At 39.4% G+C, this 15,958-nt stretch overlaps 1 protein-coding gene across 3 annotated transcripts in view; it reads left to right on the forward strand.

Moving 5' to 3' along the window:
* ARHGEF3 (Rho guanine nucleotide exchange factor 3) overlaps nt 1-15,958 on the forward strand; it is a 106,232-nt gene that overhangs the window by 87,861 nt on the left and 2,413 nt on the right. For all 3 annotated transcript variants that reach the window (XM_041464932.1, XM_041464952.1, XM_041464941.1), the window contains 8 exons: nt 5,325-5,432; nt 9,575-9,745; nt 11,484-11,546; nt 11,841-11,937; nt 12,038-12,114; nt 13,471-13,728; nt 13,896-14,066; nt 15,020-15,206. In XM_041464932.1, coding sequence (XP_041320866.1) covers nt 5,325-5,432; nt 9,575-9,745; nt 11,484-11,546; nt 11,841-11,937; nt 12,038-12,114; nt 13,471-13,728; nt 13,896-14,066; nt 15,020-15,206 — 1,132 coding nt within the window. The remainder of the gene's footprint in view (nt 1-5,324; nt 5,433-9,574; nt 9,746-11,483; nt 11,547-11,840; nt 11,938-12,037; nt 12,115-13,470; nt 13,729-13,895; nt 14,067-15,019; nt 15,207-15,958) is intronic.

Here is a 15,958-nt window from a genome sequence, read left to right on the forward strand (position 1 = left end):
TCCCATAGCACAGAATGAATGCTTTGGATGTCTGCTTGTCTTGATTCACATCAAAAATGGAAAAAAGTTAACCAGCATGACTTTTATAAAATGTTAAGCAAGGTAGCTACCTTAAATCCAGAATTACTGCTGTAAATGTCTCAGAACTTGCTGAACTCCAGTAAGTTGAGAATCTGACAGGCATTGGCAATTTCAGCCACTTTGTGTGTGGGTTCAGTTGGCCTTTGAAGGTTGAAGGAAAGCAGGATAAATTCTACTGTTCTAAAATGCTAAGTTTCTGTACCAGTTTTCACACAGCACTTATTTTCTGTGCTGGGTAAAAACCTCTGTAATTTCCTTTTGTTGAGTTTGGTTTTAAATACAATCAGAAAAATCAACACAATATCCTGGTCACAGTAGTGCAGCAGACACAAGAATAATGGCCCCTCAGGGGAACATTTTCCCTTGTTTGTGGGATTCAGCACCAGTGCTCCGACATGGAGACCGTGTTTGAAGCTGCTGATAAGAGATGGGAGTCAGGTGGAAAAACAATCATAGCAGCAGTGAACATGATTGGCTCTTCACTGGCAGGAAATCAGTGGCTAAGCCCTTGAGGGGCACAGAGTGGAAGAATTTTCAAGTGAGGTACTGGAGCAAGTGAAGACCTTTTATATGGCACCTAGACTGCTATTCAGCGTGTGTTATCCAGGTCATTGGTTCTGATGTTCTTAGGGCAATATGGAGGGAATCTGGCCTCATTCTTTTTTTTTTCCTTTCTTTCTGTTTGTTGGAAATGAAAAGCAGTCTTTTGCTAGAGTAATTTATCCACCAAAGGGTGATAATTAAGCTGTTGTGGTCTTTAACAATAATGTATTGAGAATTGATACAGTTAAATGGCTTTAACTCACTGCTTTTGAACTTCGGGAATATTCCATTCTTTACATATACTAGTGAAAGAGGTTGGTTTTTTAAAAAAGTTTGCTGATGAAGGGCACCAAAGTATTACTTTCTTCCCCTAAAATAGCCTTCTAGAATCTTTCATATCTGTGTAGGGTGTTCTTGGATACAATATAACCAATTATTAGGTGCCAGTTTCACTAATGAAGAAGCAGAAATAGCATGAACTTAGCCACTCTGTTCTGCTAGGCAAAAATACTTAAATTTTACTGAAAAGGGAGCTGACAGCTGTTAGTCCTCTCAGTGTGGCTTCCCAGTAATGCTCTGGTTGGAGCTGAGTGCTACATTTTCCTGCTGTCCCACAGCAGAAGAGAAATCAGAAAGATAGAGCTTTCCGTGTGTACTCAGTAGTCTAAACCATTGGGTCGGAGTTTAATATATAGAAGATACTGGAGATACAATTGTACCTATACATAAAGAGTAACTTAGAATGAAGAAGCAATTGGAAGTACTGGGTCCTTCATGCCTAATTAGAGGCATGGCACCTTTGCAACTGCTTGTTTGATAGCTTCCCATCTTAAATTGGTAATAATCACTGATTATGCTATGCTGATTAGTCTTTCTTCCTACTAATTCTTCAGAAAAGTATATTAGAAAAATGTACAAAGAAGGACATAGTAGGTGTTTGAAATGTTCATTGTCTGGTTTTCAGAGCTGTCTATATTTTGGACACAAATTTGCTCCTTTTATCAGTTTCAAGTTCTTTCTGAGGCTGCATTCACGGTATTTGCAGCTTAAATTTTTTTTGTCCCTGAATTCAAATGTTCCTGAAGTCATCTTGAGTTCAAATACACAGCTCCCTCCAAAAGCCATCTGCTCATTGTTCTAGCCTAGTCAGGTATTAATTTGACTTCACTTGACTGTTCAGCCTTTGAAGTTCCTGCACTCATGTTTCCCTCAGCTTTACTTAGCCTTGTATCAAATTTAAAGCCCTGTCAGATTAATGTTACTTATTCACATATACCAGCTCCACATTTTGGAAACTCTGCCAAACTGTAGTCCGGGTCTTTTTTTTTTGTAACTGACTTCCCGTATTGCTTTGGCAAGCCTTCATAACTCTGAAAATACAGTCTAACATGCAGTAATTTCAAAATTCTGAAATAAGGTTTTTTAAAAAAAAATATCAATCATAATGGCCTTAAAAGGTCAGGCAGCACATTGTAACTCCTGAATTTTTTTGTCATAACTTGGCCTGCTTCCCAGTCTGGACAGGTGATGGTTTTTGCAATGGATCCAGCCCCTAAATCCTCTTGATCCCCTCTAAGGTCCCAGAGCAGTGATGACTTTGGCAGCTCTGAGGACAGCCTGGATCTGGTGTTCATCCCTCCAGTGCAGTGTGTCCTCACGGAGCCTCCTCGTGCTGGGCAGATTCAGACCCCAAAGGGTTTTATGGTTGTGGGGCTTCTGGTTAACTGGAAAATTGGAGAGTCTTCAGAGACAAGTTAGTGAAGTAATGAACATGTTGGACTAAAGTGAAGTGCAGTTTCTGGTCAGTATCTCTGGGTAAAGCAGAACAGTTCATGCAGTGCCCTCTTTCCATTTGTGTTGCTGGCTGTGATGAACAGAGTCCTTGGTGAGAAAAACACTCACCTGTTTAGAACTTGCCCTTGACTGTGGAATTTTCCCTCTCCAGATTGTTGGTCTCAGTAGTTTGTTCAGCTTCTCTGCAGTGCTGGTTTGGAGACGTGACGCAGCTTGAGAATGAGGGTGCTGATGAGAGGGGAGGCAGAGGCAGAAGGGATGGAGATAGTACAGCAGAAATCCTGTGATCAGATGTGCAGCAGTTTCAGCAACACTGTCTGGCAGTTTCAGAATTGCTCTGGTACTGCTATATTTTCGTGGCACAGTCAAAGCCTTGTTTGTACAAACTTCATTTTACTAAAGTAGAAAGGGTGACACAGTGCTGGCTTTTGTTGTGAGACTTCTCTGAATAACATAACACCTGGAACACTAAGATTTGATGAGTTTTCACTTCCAGCTCAGTATCCTAACCTACTGCACAGTTTCTAGTGGAGGGGAAATCATGTTGTTAGTTAGAAAAGCTTTCCTCGTACTTAGGAACTTATGATTAACAAGATTTTCTTTCAGAACTCATTGGTAAAGGTGTCAAGTCTCAGGCTTTTGGAGTTATCTGTAGTAATGTTATTTGAGAGAATCCTGTAATAATGCTGATTTCTTTCCATAAAATTGAATTCTGTATTTGGACTGCATATTTGACTGTTCTGAATTCTGGGCAGAATTTTCCATGTGAAATCAGAACACCCTAGATTGCACGAGGAATTCAAGGTGGGGTGCTGGCACAGAAGGACAGGACTGCAGTTACCTGACCTGGCTTTGCCTGCTGGGGGAACGGCTGGCCTCTAGTGGCTCACAGCAAGAGGTTCCACAAGATCTTAATGGTGTTTGATAGTGGCTGAAAGTCTGCTTGGAGTTGATCTTTAAAAACGGGTTCTGTTTTCAGTGAGGTTTTGCAACATGAACATTAGTAAAAATTATAATTTCTTGGCACTTTTCTTCTTGAAATGGATGGGGGCAATGGATACCAGAAGGGATACAGCATAAAGAAGGAGTAATAATTTCTATTAATCCTAATCCTCCTCTCCCTGTCTCCTGGGAAGTGCATACAGTGTTCATTTCCAGGCTTTGCTGTGGGGCTGGGTGCTGGTGCTGCTGACAGAGCTGCTGGCACCGGCTGTGCTGCTGGCACTGCCCGGGGCTCCGTGTCCCTGCACTGCAGTGCAGCACCTTCCTGAGCAGCTGGCCCTGCCAGGGGCTCTGCTCTGGCCACCAGCACTCGGAACAGTCACAAACACCTCGTGCTTGTGCCACCAGTTAGAGGAGACTTGCACCGGAATCTCAAAGATTTCCCTCTGTTTTGGGGAGTGGGGGAGGGGGTGGGGTGCTGCTGCTGGAGGGAAGAATGTGAGTGTGTAAGAATGCGAGTGCTGCAATGACGTCAAAAATGCTCCTTCTGAAACCTGCCTCGAAGACGTGGTTGCTGAAAAGGAAGGGTTATGAATAACAGTGCAGTGATGAAGATAAGGATTTAACTCACTTTAGACTGCTACAGTTCTTTAATGCCAGGTGTCATGTGTGATGGAATACATTATTTTTGCTAGAGGGTTAAACACTTTGTCGCTCATCTCAGCTGGCTTTTATGGATTTCCAGGTCTGCCCGCTGAGAAGTAAATTAAATATGTAGCTGCTTCTCACCTTTCCTCTGTTGCTGCACTCATGGAAGAGAATTTTTCTTGCCAGTAATACAGATGGTGGTCATCGCTGCTGAGATTTATTATGTGGTATCAAGAAGGATGACAAATCTGCATTATTTCCAGAAGGATTTATATTTCTGAAGAAAAGGATAATAGGCATGCTTCATTTTCTTAAAGCTATGTCCAGACAATTGGAGGCATAGCAAACCTACACAAACTTTGTAAGCATGGCTGAAAAAGAAAGATGAACTGCATTAAGATGTCCTTGAAATATGGTGTTGGATGGGGTTTTTAACTTCACTTGGAAGGTTTGGCTCTTTTTCTGTTGCCTTTTGCATGTGCCGTTCGAGATCCATTAAATGTCAGATGGAGGTTAGGAAGCCAAGGGTAACTGTTCTATTTTTATGTATTTATAATCACTTTTTTCTGTTACAATTTCTGGTTGGTTTTTTAAAAAATATATATCTGCAGGACAATTGGCATATTGTTTTGGTTATACATTACTTTGGGTGCTGTTGCGCTGTTAAAATATATATGAGAAAGACAACGTTGAATGCTTTATGGTAGATTTTGTTAATTTCCTTTATATTTAATGCAAAAAATAGGTGTAAGTAAGCATGTTATTAATGTGTTTGTCTGTATATGTGAGTATTTTCATAAGAACCTTGCATTCAGAGACAATAAGAGTTAAAGATTTCTGTCTAAATTATATATTCTGGAAGAAAATACATTTAACTGAATAGAGTTACCTGCTGACAGTGCCAGAAGCAAGGGCACACAGAGAATTGTTTATATTTGAAAGCATTCCTTTCAGTGAGATTATCATAATGTGCATTAGCTGCACAGCACTGCTGAAAATTTTTCTGCTAAGAATGAATAATAAAAATAATCATTTTCTCTTTCTTTGCCTCCCTTCCCTTGCTCCTGGCCATGCCAGCTTCTCACATTTTTCAGCAGTTTCCAGGACCTGTATGTACCAGCCAAGAGCAATCTGTCACTGTCAGCGTTTGAAACTGCTTTTGTTTATTTACTGCCCTGATGATAGACCAGGTTTGCAAACACTCTTGCTACAAATGCTTTCTTAGGAAAATCAGCAGAACTGTTAGCAATCTTCACCTGATTATGCCCACACTCTGCTGACTTTTTTTCCTTTCCCTTCTTCTCCCTGTGCTGCAGGAGCCCAGTAACAAACGGGTCAAGCCTCTTTCCAGAGTCACGTCCCTGGCCAGCCTCATCCCCCCGGTGCGAGCCACGCCGCTGAAGCGCTTCAGCCAGACCCTGCAGGTAAGGGCAGCACCTCCTGCTCCCGCTGCTCCATCAGCTGCGGCTCCCGCTGCTCCCATCAGCTGCGGCTCCCGCTGCTCCATCAGCTGCAGCTCCTTCCTGCAGCAGGGATGCTCACAGGCACCCACCACTGCAATGTGCCAAACAGGCTTAGGCACCTTGCCAGCACAAGGTCACTCAGCTTAAAACTCTCAACTCTCACCTCAAAAAACCACTTCTCTGTTTAATGTTTTTCACTTACTAGGAAGAAAACTACTGCACCTGTAGCATATAAAAATAGTTCACAAAAGGATTACAGTTGCTTTTAAAATTTGATGAAGAGAATATTCCATAATGCTTTTTCTTCATGTTGGTTGGTTTCTTTGAAAGTGTTATTTTTGGTATAGTTGGTCAGGTGAGACTGCTAAATTTCCTACTGTAGAGTGAACTTTGACCTTAGCTAAACAAAAGTTAGTGAGCAATCGGAAATTTCATGTCAAAGATCTAAAGATAATTATTTGACAAGCTTAATTTCTTTGAGAGGAACTGTAAAAGGAACTTGAATGTGTTAGAAATGTTCCTTAATCAAAATTACCTAAATTAGAGCTTTACTGAAGTTACCTGTTAAGGAGGAAAGAAATAAAACTTCAGAGTCTATTGAGAAATAAAAAGTCATGGGAAAGAACTCCATTTTTCTGTAGTTGTAATTACCTAGAAAATTGATATTGCAGGCTTTTCTGACTTTGTTTTTCCTGTCTTTGGCTGCTGTGATGTTGAAAGTGCAGATTTCTGCACAGGGTTGGAGGATCAGCCAAATGTCTGCAGCCCTGCCGGGCTCGGTGCAGGTGAGGTCTGCGTGACTCGTGCAGAGCTCCCTGAATCCCCTGGGCTCTGTGAGTCTCCTGCCAGTCTGCCTCCAGGGGAAACTGGCCCAGCTCTGGAAGGGCCACATCAGTTCCAGTTGTGAGGAGTGTGGAAAAGGATTTAATTTTTGGCCAAACTGCTTCTGAGCGGGGTGCTTCCCTTTGCACAGCCTTAGGCAGCTGTTGGCCTCATTTCGGTACCTGTGCTATTGTTCTGCAGGGAAAGCCTCTGGGACTGCACAATGCAGTGCCCAGAACAATATTGTATTTAATAAAGTTGTTTCAAACTAACCAAAACATCTATCCTTTCATGTATGCAGTAGCAGCTTCCCAAAATGAGACCTATATTAATGTGGGTAAATTTTGACAAAAGTAGGAGGGGAAAATAACAGCTTTGTTGCAAGTCCTAATGTTGCAAGCATTTCTGTTTTGCTCTGTTCATACTGCCCATAAGAATATACTTTAATTAGCAGATGAAACAGTGATGTTATTTATACCATCCCCTCTAACTATGTTCTTGAAGGAGCTGGAATGAGAAATCAGCTTCTGTGTTCTCCAGATCCTGCTGGTGATGTCCCAGCTGTAAATTGATGTCTTATCTGATTTTCTCAATAACTGTAGAGCAAGGACAGAAAAGACTGACCTTGTGCTCAGGTGTCCCACTTGGAAGTTCTGGGAAGTGCATATAGCTGTTTCACTTCATTAAGTTTTGACATAGCTGTTGATTTTTTTGTGTATACTTCATTTTATTCCAATTTTCCACTTATTTTCATTACTTTTTTCCATAAGGATTCCAAGTAAAAAATATTTGCATTCTTTCAGTATTTCTTTCTGGGCCTTCTTTCTTGTTTTTTCTTTGTTTGGTTTGCTTGTTTGTTTTTGTTATTGACTATTTGTAGTCACTCTGTTCCTGTCATGTAGGGCAGTGTATAGCAGCTGACCAATAAAGTGCTGTTAGCTTCATCTCTGCCAGCCACACTGTGTCTGTGCAGCTGCAGGATTCCCAGTGCCAAGCAGGTATTCTTACTTGTTAATGCACCTGGGAAGCCAGTTTATTTCATAGCTGTATTTCCAGTCTCCATCAAGCTACACTAATGATTGTGATGATCTCCCTGGTCTTGTTCACAGCTGTGCTGTTTGGCTTAAAGCGGAAAATAGGATCAGAAAGAGAACTCCAGCTGATGCTGAAGAAAGAAATTTAAGTCTGCCTGGCTTCCTCTGCAACTTCCATTTTAATCAGCCTGTCTTAAATTTAAGTAGGGAGTCCAAATTACTTTTTTCTGTCTTAGGACACCAAACATTTCTAAAAATCCTCAAGAAGAAAATTGTTTTTAATATCAGTTCTGAATACCACAGCTTTCATCAGTGGTGGCCTTTGCCCAGTATATGAAGTTGTTTGCTTTAGTGCAGCTCTAATTAAGGGTTCTTAATTGCATTGATTGGTAACACATAGACCCTTCAAGAAACAATCTTATAACAGCCAGGGAAGTTTGTTGCCAGCAGAGAAATATGGTAAACAAAATGAGAGGTTGTGGATGGATTTTTCCCCAGCTCCTTTAGTTTTTGGAATTATATGAAAATTTTAATCATCCCACAAGGCCATAATTTTTAAACAGTGTGTGGGACATGTTTTTTAAGGAAGCCAGAAAGTTCCTTATAGGAAAATATTTTAAAAAGACTGGAGATCTAGAAATGCTCTTTTGACTTTAGTGCAGTTCCTTCATGGGATTCTATTACATGACTGATTATTTTGGGGTTTTTTTAAAATTTTTCCTTATTGACAAGTACAAAGCCAAGATACCATCAGGGTATCTTCAAGCTTGTTTTTAGAATTTTTTGGTAGAACTTCAGTTTAGGGCTGTATTCCAATAATAAATAACCTCAGTTCTGTGTCCCTTATTAAGCAAGGTACACTTTATGTGGTTCATGAAAAGGCTGGTGGATGAGAGAAATCAATTAAATATGTACTCATTGTGTCTAGGTAGCAAGGATGCTAAGCATACAGGCAAGCAGGATTTGGGGAGTTTGGTTTCATTTTGAGTCTTTTAGCCCCTCTGTGCCCCTTCTGCCCAATGAGGACAGTTCAGGGCTGGGGAGAATGGTAAGGAGTGTTCTCCTGCAGCAGGGAGGAGCATTCTGTCACTGCATGTGAAAGGTCACTTTTCACAAAATACTGCTTAATTTGAGTTTGCTCCACGATTCCTCATTATAACAAGTGTAAATTAAGTATGTAATTTCACATGTGTTTCTGTATCTCAACTCTTGAAGGATGACTAGCACCTGACTTGCAAAGTTTTGGAAGGGGGAGGGCTTATGTGTTTTCTATTAAGGTCTTTGTCAATTCCAAGCACCGCTCAGAATGGCTTCTGTTAAAGGACAGGTTTTTTTATTTATATCATGTCTTCTGCTGTGGTAAAAACATAGTATTTATAGGCTCTGTTTGCATTTCATGGGCTCTTATCTTAAGAGAAAAATTTCAAATATTGTCCTTCGTGTATGCTGCTTTCAACCTGGAAATTGAGAGAATTTATTTTGTTTTAAATAGTCTTACCCAAGGCAATTGAAAGATGATTTTTTATGTAAGTCAGGTTTTAAATAACAATAAAAACGTAGAGTATTTCAACTATGTAAGATAGTTTAAGCATTTCAGAGGTTTGACCTCAAAAAGAAGCCTCTCATTCTAATGAAGCAAAAAAGAAACCTTTTCAGACTAGAATAGTAAGAGCGTAAAGTATCCATCCTTAGCCTGAAATCCTTCTAAGAGTTTACAGGCAATTAAAACTCTCAAGTCTCTCCTAAACTTGAAATTTGCTTTATTGAAGTTTAGGACCAGACCACATAATAGATACAGATATGCTGGTACACCCTGGTAGAGTGTCTAATATTTGCATTAATTCTAAATTTTTGATGAAGCAGAAGTGAAATGTACAAATCATTCCTGTCTGTCCACTGAACTGAAATTCTGTATTTGATCAGTTCTGTTAGTTCAGTGTGCTGCACCATTCTGCATTATCCCCTTAGTACACTCTTGGTGGTTGTTGTATGGGAATGCATTGCAGAAATTTTGTACTTGTTGAGGGCAGGACCCAGACAGAGTTCACTGCAGGAATGGAGGCCCTGCCCTTCCATGAGGATGTATTGAAATAATTTCTCTTACATTCCTGGTACTAAATGTTGCTATGAAGTTCAAGGTAAAAACTGATCAGAGAACATTTGTTTGTTGTACTGAACCTTAGAAATGAGCAGAGTGAGGGTGTGACATGCAGCTGATGTAACATGGACCCAATTGTCTCTTGCCAGCGCTCCATCAGTTTCCGCAGCGAGAGCCGCCCCGACCTGCTCAGCCCGCGGCCGTGGTCTCGCAATGTGCCCCCTGCTAGCACCAAGAGGAGAGACAGCAAACTCTGGAGTGAGACCTTCGATGTCTGTGTCAATCACATGCTTACATCCAAGGAAATCAAGAGGCAAGAGGTACAGATACAGATATGGATATGTTTTTTTAACCATAAATTTCATGTTCAAAAGTCGCCTTTAAAGCACAGAGTTGGGAATGCTCATAGATGTTGGGCTAGCACTTGAAGATGTCCTGCAATTCAAATGTGTCACCACCTCCACTAGAAGCAGAATTCCACCTCTAGTCCTTATGACCCAAGCTATATTAGATTAATGTATTTGTTCAATCCAGCTCATCTTATTTCCTTAACAAACCCGAAGTTACTGAGATGTCTTGTGACTGGCTGCATGTGTGTGCGTGTTCTTTCTGACACTTCCTGTAGCCATGGTTGATATTTTGGTGTTTCATTTTGTTGTTCTAGAAATGTGAGGTGAGCATGCTGGGCCAGGAACAGGTGTTCATCAGGTGATACAGACACACAAAAATGCACCATCATTTCCCTTTTGGATAAGACTGTCTTTGAGGAAGGTTCCAGTGCTAGACAGATGACACACTGATCAAAAGATGTGTCTTCCAAAGCAAAACAGAAGCGTGCCAGGGGTTTTAATGTGTCAGACGAGACAAAGTCTAAATAGCTCATATTATAGTCAACACAGAGCTCCTTCAGAATCAAGGTGTTTTTATTTTCTAAAGAAATTTCTAGCAGTATCAACAAAGCTTGTAACAATCTCCCTGAGAATATTTCAGGGACTGAGTCATAAATCAAACTACAGTAGTGTCAGGCATTTCCTGTGCAAATCTTAACATTGTACAGGAATTCGTAGGAAATAAATTTGTAATTGAGAACTTCAAAGGCAGCTTACTGAAAACTAAACTGTAGAAACTGTTTGCACAGTGTATAGCAGTCACTGCTGTGTGGGGGCAGGAGCCAGGATCCCTGGTACAACCCAAATAAGTGTGTCCCAGCAGGTTTAGCAGGAGGGTTCTGCTGTGTGTTCGTTCCCATCCTGTGTGCTTTGCTGGGACAGCTGACCTGCTGCCATGAGCTGCACTAGGGCAAACGTGGCAGGAATGGGTGTTCTGAGCCCCAGGAATCTGCTCCAGCTGGAGATGGGCTTCCATGATTGATACTGGTTGAAAGCTTTGACTGCAAAGCAAGGAATTCTAGCCCAAAATGTCCTTAAGTATTCCTGTGCCCCAGTTTAAGGAGGAAATCATGCAAAAAGTTAATAACAATGGGGGTTTGATGAACCAGTGAATTAGGGTGGTGTTATTTTTAATCTGCCAGCTTTAAAGTCTCAAATGTGCTTTAAGAGGAGTAACTAACATCAGCCAACAGTTATCTAGAGCTCAGCCTTGGTAACAAAAAAATGAACTGGGACCAAAATGGAAGTGCTCAGTACCATGAAATGCTTTAAGTAAGATCTGTCTCCTACTTGGTAGAATCCCCTGTGATTTCTGCCACTGCATGTGCTAAAATGGAACACAACAAACTCCTATGCAAGCAGTTGGATAAGTGGCTAAGTCAAAGTCAAAACAATGCAAAAATGAAGGTAGTGTCCTACATCTGGGAACACATCCCTTTGGAAAAAAAATTCTTTGTCTATTTGAGATAAGCTTTTAATGAACTGTTTTAAAAAACAATGCACTTGATTCTGTAGTTCTGGAATAAAGCCTTACTTTATTTCTGTAGACTTAGCAGGGAAATGCTGTTACATGGTGTTAAGACAGCTGTTCAAAATATAACATCAACCCAGGAAGTGGAGCATAGATTAAATAAAGATATTTTCTAATATTTGTGTCTGTTTTTTATAGGCTATCTTTGAACTTTCCCAGGGAGAAGAAGACCTGATAGAAGATCTGAAGTTGGCAAAAAAGGTCTGTTTAAAAAAACAAAACGAAAACCAAACCACAACAAAGAGTACTAATTGGTTCATAACACATTTAAAACAATCTTTGTTTTTTATAATTGCTAAGATAGTAAAAGAGGAAAAAATCCAAAACATATTTCAATCTTCCTGTTCTTTCTGAAACTCTTATGTGTGCTGCCTTTTTTTTTTAATATTAAATTGGTAGTTTTATATATGGTTATGAAACTTACTTACAGAGACCACGAAATTCTATTACAAATTTTGCAACCACCAAGCCACAAATGTTTGTTTTTCTTTTCAGGCTTATCATGACCCAATGCTTAAGCTTTCCATAATGACAGAGCAAGAGTTGAACCAAATTTTTGGAACACTGGACTCTCTAATTCCTCTCCATGAAGGTAAAACTCAAATAGTCTTTGGCTGCATAATTATAGCACATAGATTTAGTCAGGTGTATTAAAATGAGGTTTCTCTTCTTTTTTTTCAATTCACTCTCAGATCTTCTTAGGCGCCTTCAAGAAGTCAGGAAACCTGATGGATCAACGGATCACGTTGGCCACATCCTCGTGGGTTGGGTAAGGCAGGGTTTATAAGCAGTCTTGGGACTTCAGTCTGGAGCTGTAATGTAGTTTTGCTCAGACAATTTCCTTTCTATAACGTGTCAAAAATATATTCTCAAAATGCTTTTAAAAGGTAAGGCAACGATTTAGGGACACAATAGAATATTTTCTCTTTTCAGGGATTTTCCATGAAAATATTTAGACTGGGATATTGTTTTTAAAGCTTTTGCTATTCAGGAGTTGAGCATTATTTAACATATTTTAAATAAAAATCAAGACTAGAGTTTTTCTTATGTAGGTCCTTTAAGAATCTGCCCCTGTTTCTGTTCTGCTTTCCTTGGAAAGTCAGACAGGGATACAAGAGAGATGTTGCTGCCTCATAAAAGATAAAGTAGATAGGTTCATGTCCAATAGCATTCAACAGCATAAACACTAAAAATAGTTTTTGTTAGTTTTGTTGATAAAACTGTTCATTGTTATCAGAAAGAGTTATTTTTTGTTTTAGATATGTGAGAAGTATGCTTTTAAGTAAATGTAAGTAATTAAATTTAGCAGGGAAAAAAAGGCTTGAAATTTTAAAGGAATTAAGTAATGACATTTAGCAGCTGTATGTGAAAGTGTAGCCTATGGTCAACAAGGGAAGAATTATATAATGTATATAATGCAAGTAGTTAATGATAAATAATTTCTAAATGTCAAAAATAATAAAAAAAATTATCTCCGTTTTCTTTGCATAAAGTAATTTAAAATGTATTTTCTGATGTGTGTTGAACATCAGTGAACTTCTCTTGGTTCCAATATGTTCAAGTCTAATTTCCTTTTTTTAAAGATTTTGCATATTTGGTTGTTACTACGGCAGGTTTTGTAAATGTACATATTGTTCTAATCAACAGACAAGTTACTTTTTTCACATTTATATATATACAGTTTTGTCATCTTAGTTTGGTCAAGGTTCCTGTGGGCAATGTAGAAGTTTGATTGTAGAAATCTGCTGATCTGAAAAAGGCCAGGTTTGGGAGTACTCATTCCTAGGCTTTTATTTCCATTCATAATTAAAGCCAGGCTTCTGTGTTCAAGTGTTGTCTGCACTAATTAGTGCTCAGTCTTAAGTAATTTATATTTTTAATGCTTTGCAATAATAACAGAGGTCTGTAGGATCTGAGTGATGAGCAAGTGCTTCTAAATTACTTAAATGTTGAACAAGGTGGTCTGAGGATCCTTGTAAAGGTTATATTTGTTGGAAACATTGCATCAATAAACTGTGGATAAATCTCCAGCTAAAGGAGTCTCAGCAGGGATTCTGATGTCCTGAATCACCTGAACCTTTCAGTGCAGGAAATGGTGCTAGAGAATAATTTATTCTTTCCTCAGCTGCCATGCCTGAACTCCTATGACAGCTACTGCAGCAATCAAGTAGCAGCCAAAGCTTTATTGGACCACAAGAAACAAGATCACAGGGTGCAGGATTTCCTGCAGCGCTGCTTGGAGTCTCCCTTCAGCCGCAAGCTGGACCTGTGGAATTTCCTTGACATCCCCAGGAGCCGTTTGGTTAAATACCCACTACTGCTCAGAGAAATTTTAAGACACACACCAAACGATCATCCAGATCAACAGCATCTGGAAGAAGCTGTGAGTTACTGTTGGGTTTGGGGTTTTTTAGGAGATTATAGTAGTTTTAGCTTATTAGTGAATTAAGGGAAACGACATAAAATATAAAAAAGTGCAAATATTTGTATGAACAGTTGAATATAGGACTGTGTAATTAAAATTCATATGTTTTCATTGTGTTTCTGCAGATAAATATAATTCAGGGCATTGTGGCTGAAATCAATGTAAAGACTGGTGAATCTGAATGCCAGTATTACAAAGAGAGACTTATTTATCTCGAAGAAGGCCAAAGGGATTCATTGATTGATAATTCACGTGCTGTGTGTTGTCATGGGGAACTGAAGAACAACAGGGGAGTGGTAAGGAATAAATATTTTGTCATCAATAACTTTAAAAGATATCTTCATTTTGCACAACAGCTAAAAGAGCTGTGAGCATACATAGAGAAACATCATTCTCTAATATATAGGAAGTTGATAAATATTAATTAATATATCACTAATCTTTTTTGTTAGTAATTAAGTATCTGTATAGGGAGATAATAAGATTATATGTATCTCTGTCTCTTAGGGAGCCTAAAAATATCTTGGATAAATTGTAAATCTGATCAATTTCAATACTTGCAGGAAAACCCCTAAATTTCTGGTCTCAGAGATGTGATATTAATGTCTATAAAGAACACACAAAATGTACCAACAAACTTTACATCTGTCAAAGGCTGTGGTTATTCAAAATGCTTTACTTGATTCTTTGTTGAGATCAAGGTTAATTTATTGACTAGAGAAATTTGGTACTTTGAATTCCAGTCTCTGGAATACTGCACTACTGATAAGTTTGACAATCCAAGCTTTCAGTTAAAAAGGGAAAAAAAAAAGATATTGGTAGAAGAGAACTCAGTCTTTCCTAGCTTTTCTCCCCCCTCAATGTTAAATAGAACTTTTGAATGGACAAACAATGAAAAAAGATCTTTTTTCTTTACTGACACTAATGGAAGTATGACACTTAAGGAAGTAGATTAAACTTTGGAAAAATTTATTTTAGAAAGTAACAAAGTAAGCAGTGTATTTTTTCAGCTCTGGAACTGCTTGGTTATGCGTGGAAGGGTCCAGTTTCACCACACAGCTGAGAGGGAAAGGTGACACAGGTGCTGTTTCCTGGTTCACCTGATGAAGGTCAGGCAGGCAGCTCAGTACCAAATTACCAGGAAGAAACTGGTGATTTTCATCTTTCTGGCAAACTTTATTTGTTCCATTTGGTGTAATGATATTTCAGTCAAGGAATAACGCTGTATAATCTCTGAATCTTTTAACAGAAACTGCATGTGTTCCTCTTCGAAGAGGTGCTGGTGATCACTCGGGCCGTGACCCACAACGAGCAGCTGTGCTACCAGCTGTACCGGCAGCCCATTCCCGTCAGGGAGCTGCTGCTGGAGGACCTGCAGGACGGAGAGGTGCGCCTGGGCGGCTCCTTACGGGGAGCCTTCAGCAACAACGAGAGAAGTATGCAACAGCTTCTTCTGTTTGCTCATGTAGGGTCATCGTAACTGTAAGATACCTGCCAATGTGGCATCAGAATAGTCTCTCTAAAATTAACATTATCTCCATCCAACGCAGTGAATTTTGTTCTAGACTTGTTTATTACGTTCTAGGTTGTTTCTTTTCAATTTTTCCTCAAAGCTTACTATATTGTTAATAGAATTTCTCCACACACCTGCTCCTGTACTGAATTGAGAAGGGGAGAACATACAGACTGGAGTGGCAAAAGTGTAAAGTTTTGCAGTTTTGCAAACTTTGCAAGGCAAAGTTATAAGCAAGTGTATTTTGAAATCTTAAGCTTCAGCTGTTTTGCCTTTCCTCGTACTGGAGACACTGATTGCTATTGAATAACTCTTTAAGCTGGCAGATACTGTAGTACTCAGGGTCAAGACTGCAGCTATTCATGTTTATGTCCTTCCAGTTAAGTATATTATGAAGATGCTTTTCTATTACAAGGGTCCTTTAAATCTCATCTGGTCAAAACTTCAAGGGGTTTTTGTATGCATCCACTGTATTAGTGAAGTGAAAGGAAGAGATGAGGCAATCTTTGGCTGGCACAAGGACACTGCATTCAGTGAAGGTTATGGAAATTTCACTTTGCAGAGAAGTAGGAGGAGAGGCATTAAAATGTGGGAGAAGCCTTAATCTTGCTGATTCACCTTAAGCTTTATGGTTAGCTCATGCATGGCAGAACCAAAATTATTTAATTCAGCAAT

This window comes from Pyrgilauda ruficollis, unplaced genomic scaffold (assembly GCF_017590135.1).
Source record: "Pyrgilauda ruficollis isolate IOZ18807 unplaced genomic scaffold, ASM1759013v1 scaffold10, whole genome shotgun sequence".
Taxonomy (NCBI): Eukaryota; Metazoa; Chordata; class Aves; order Passeriformes; family Passeridae; genus Pyrgilauda; species Pyrgilauda ruficollis.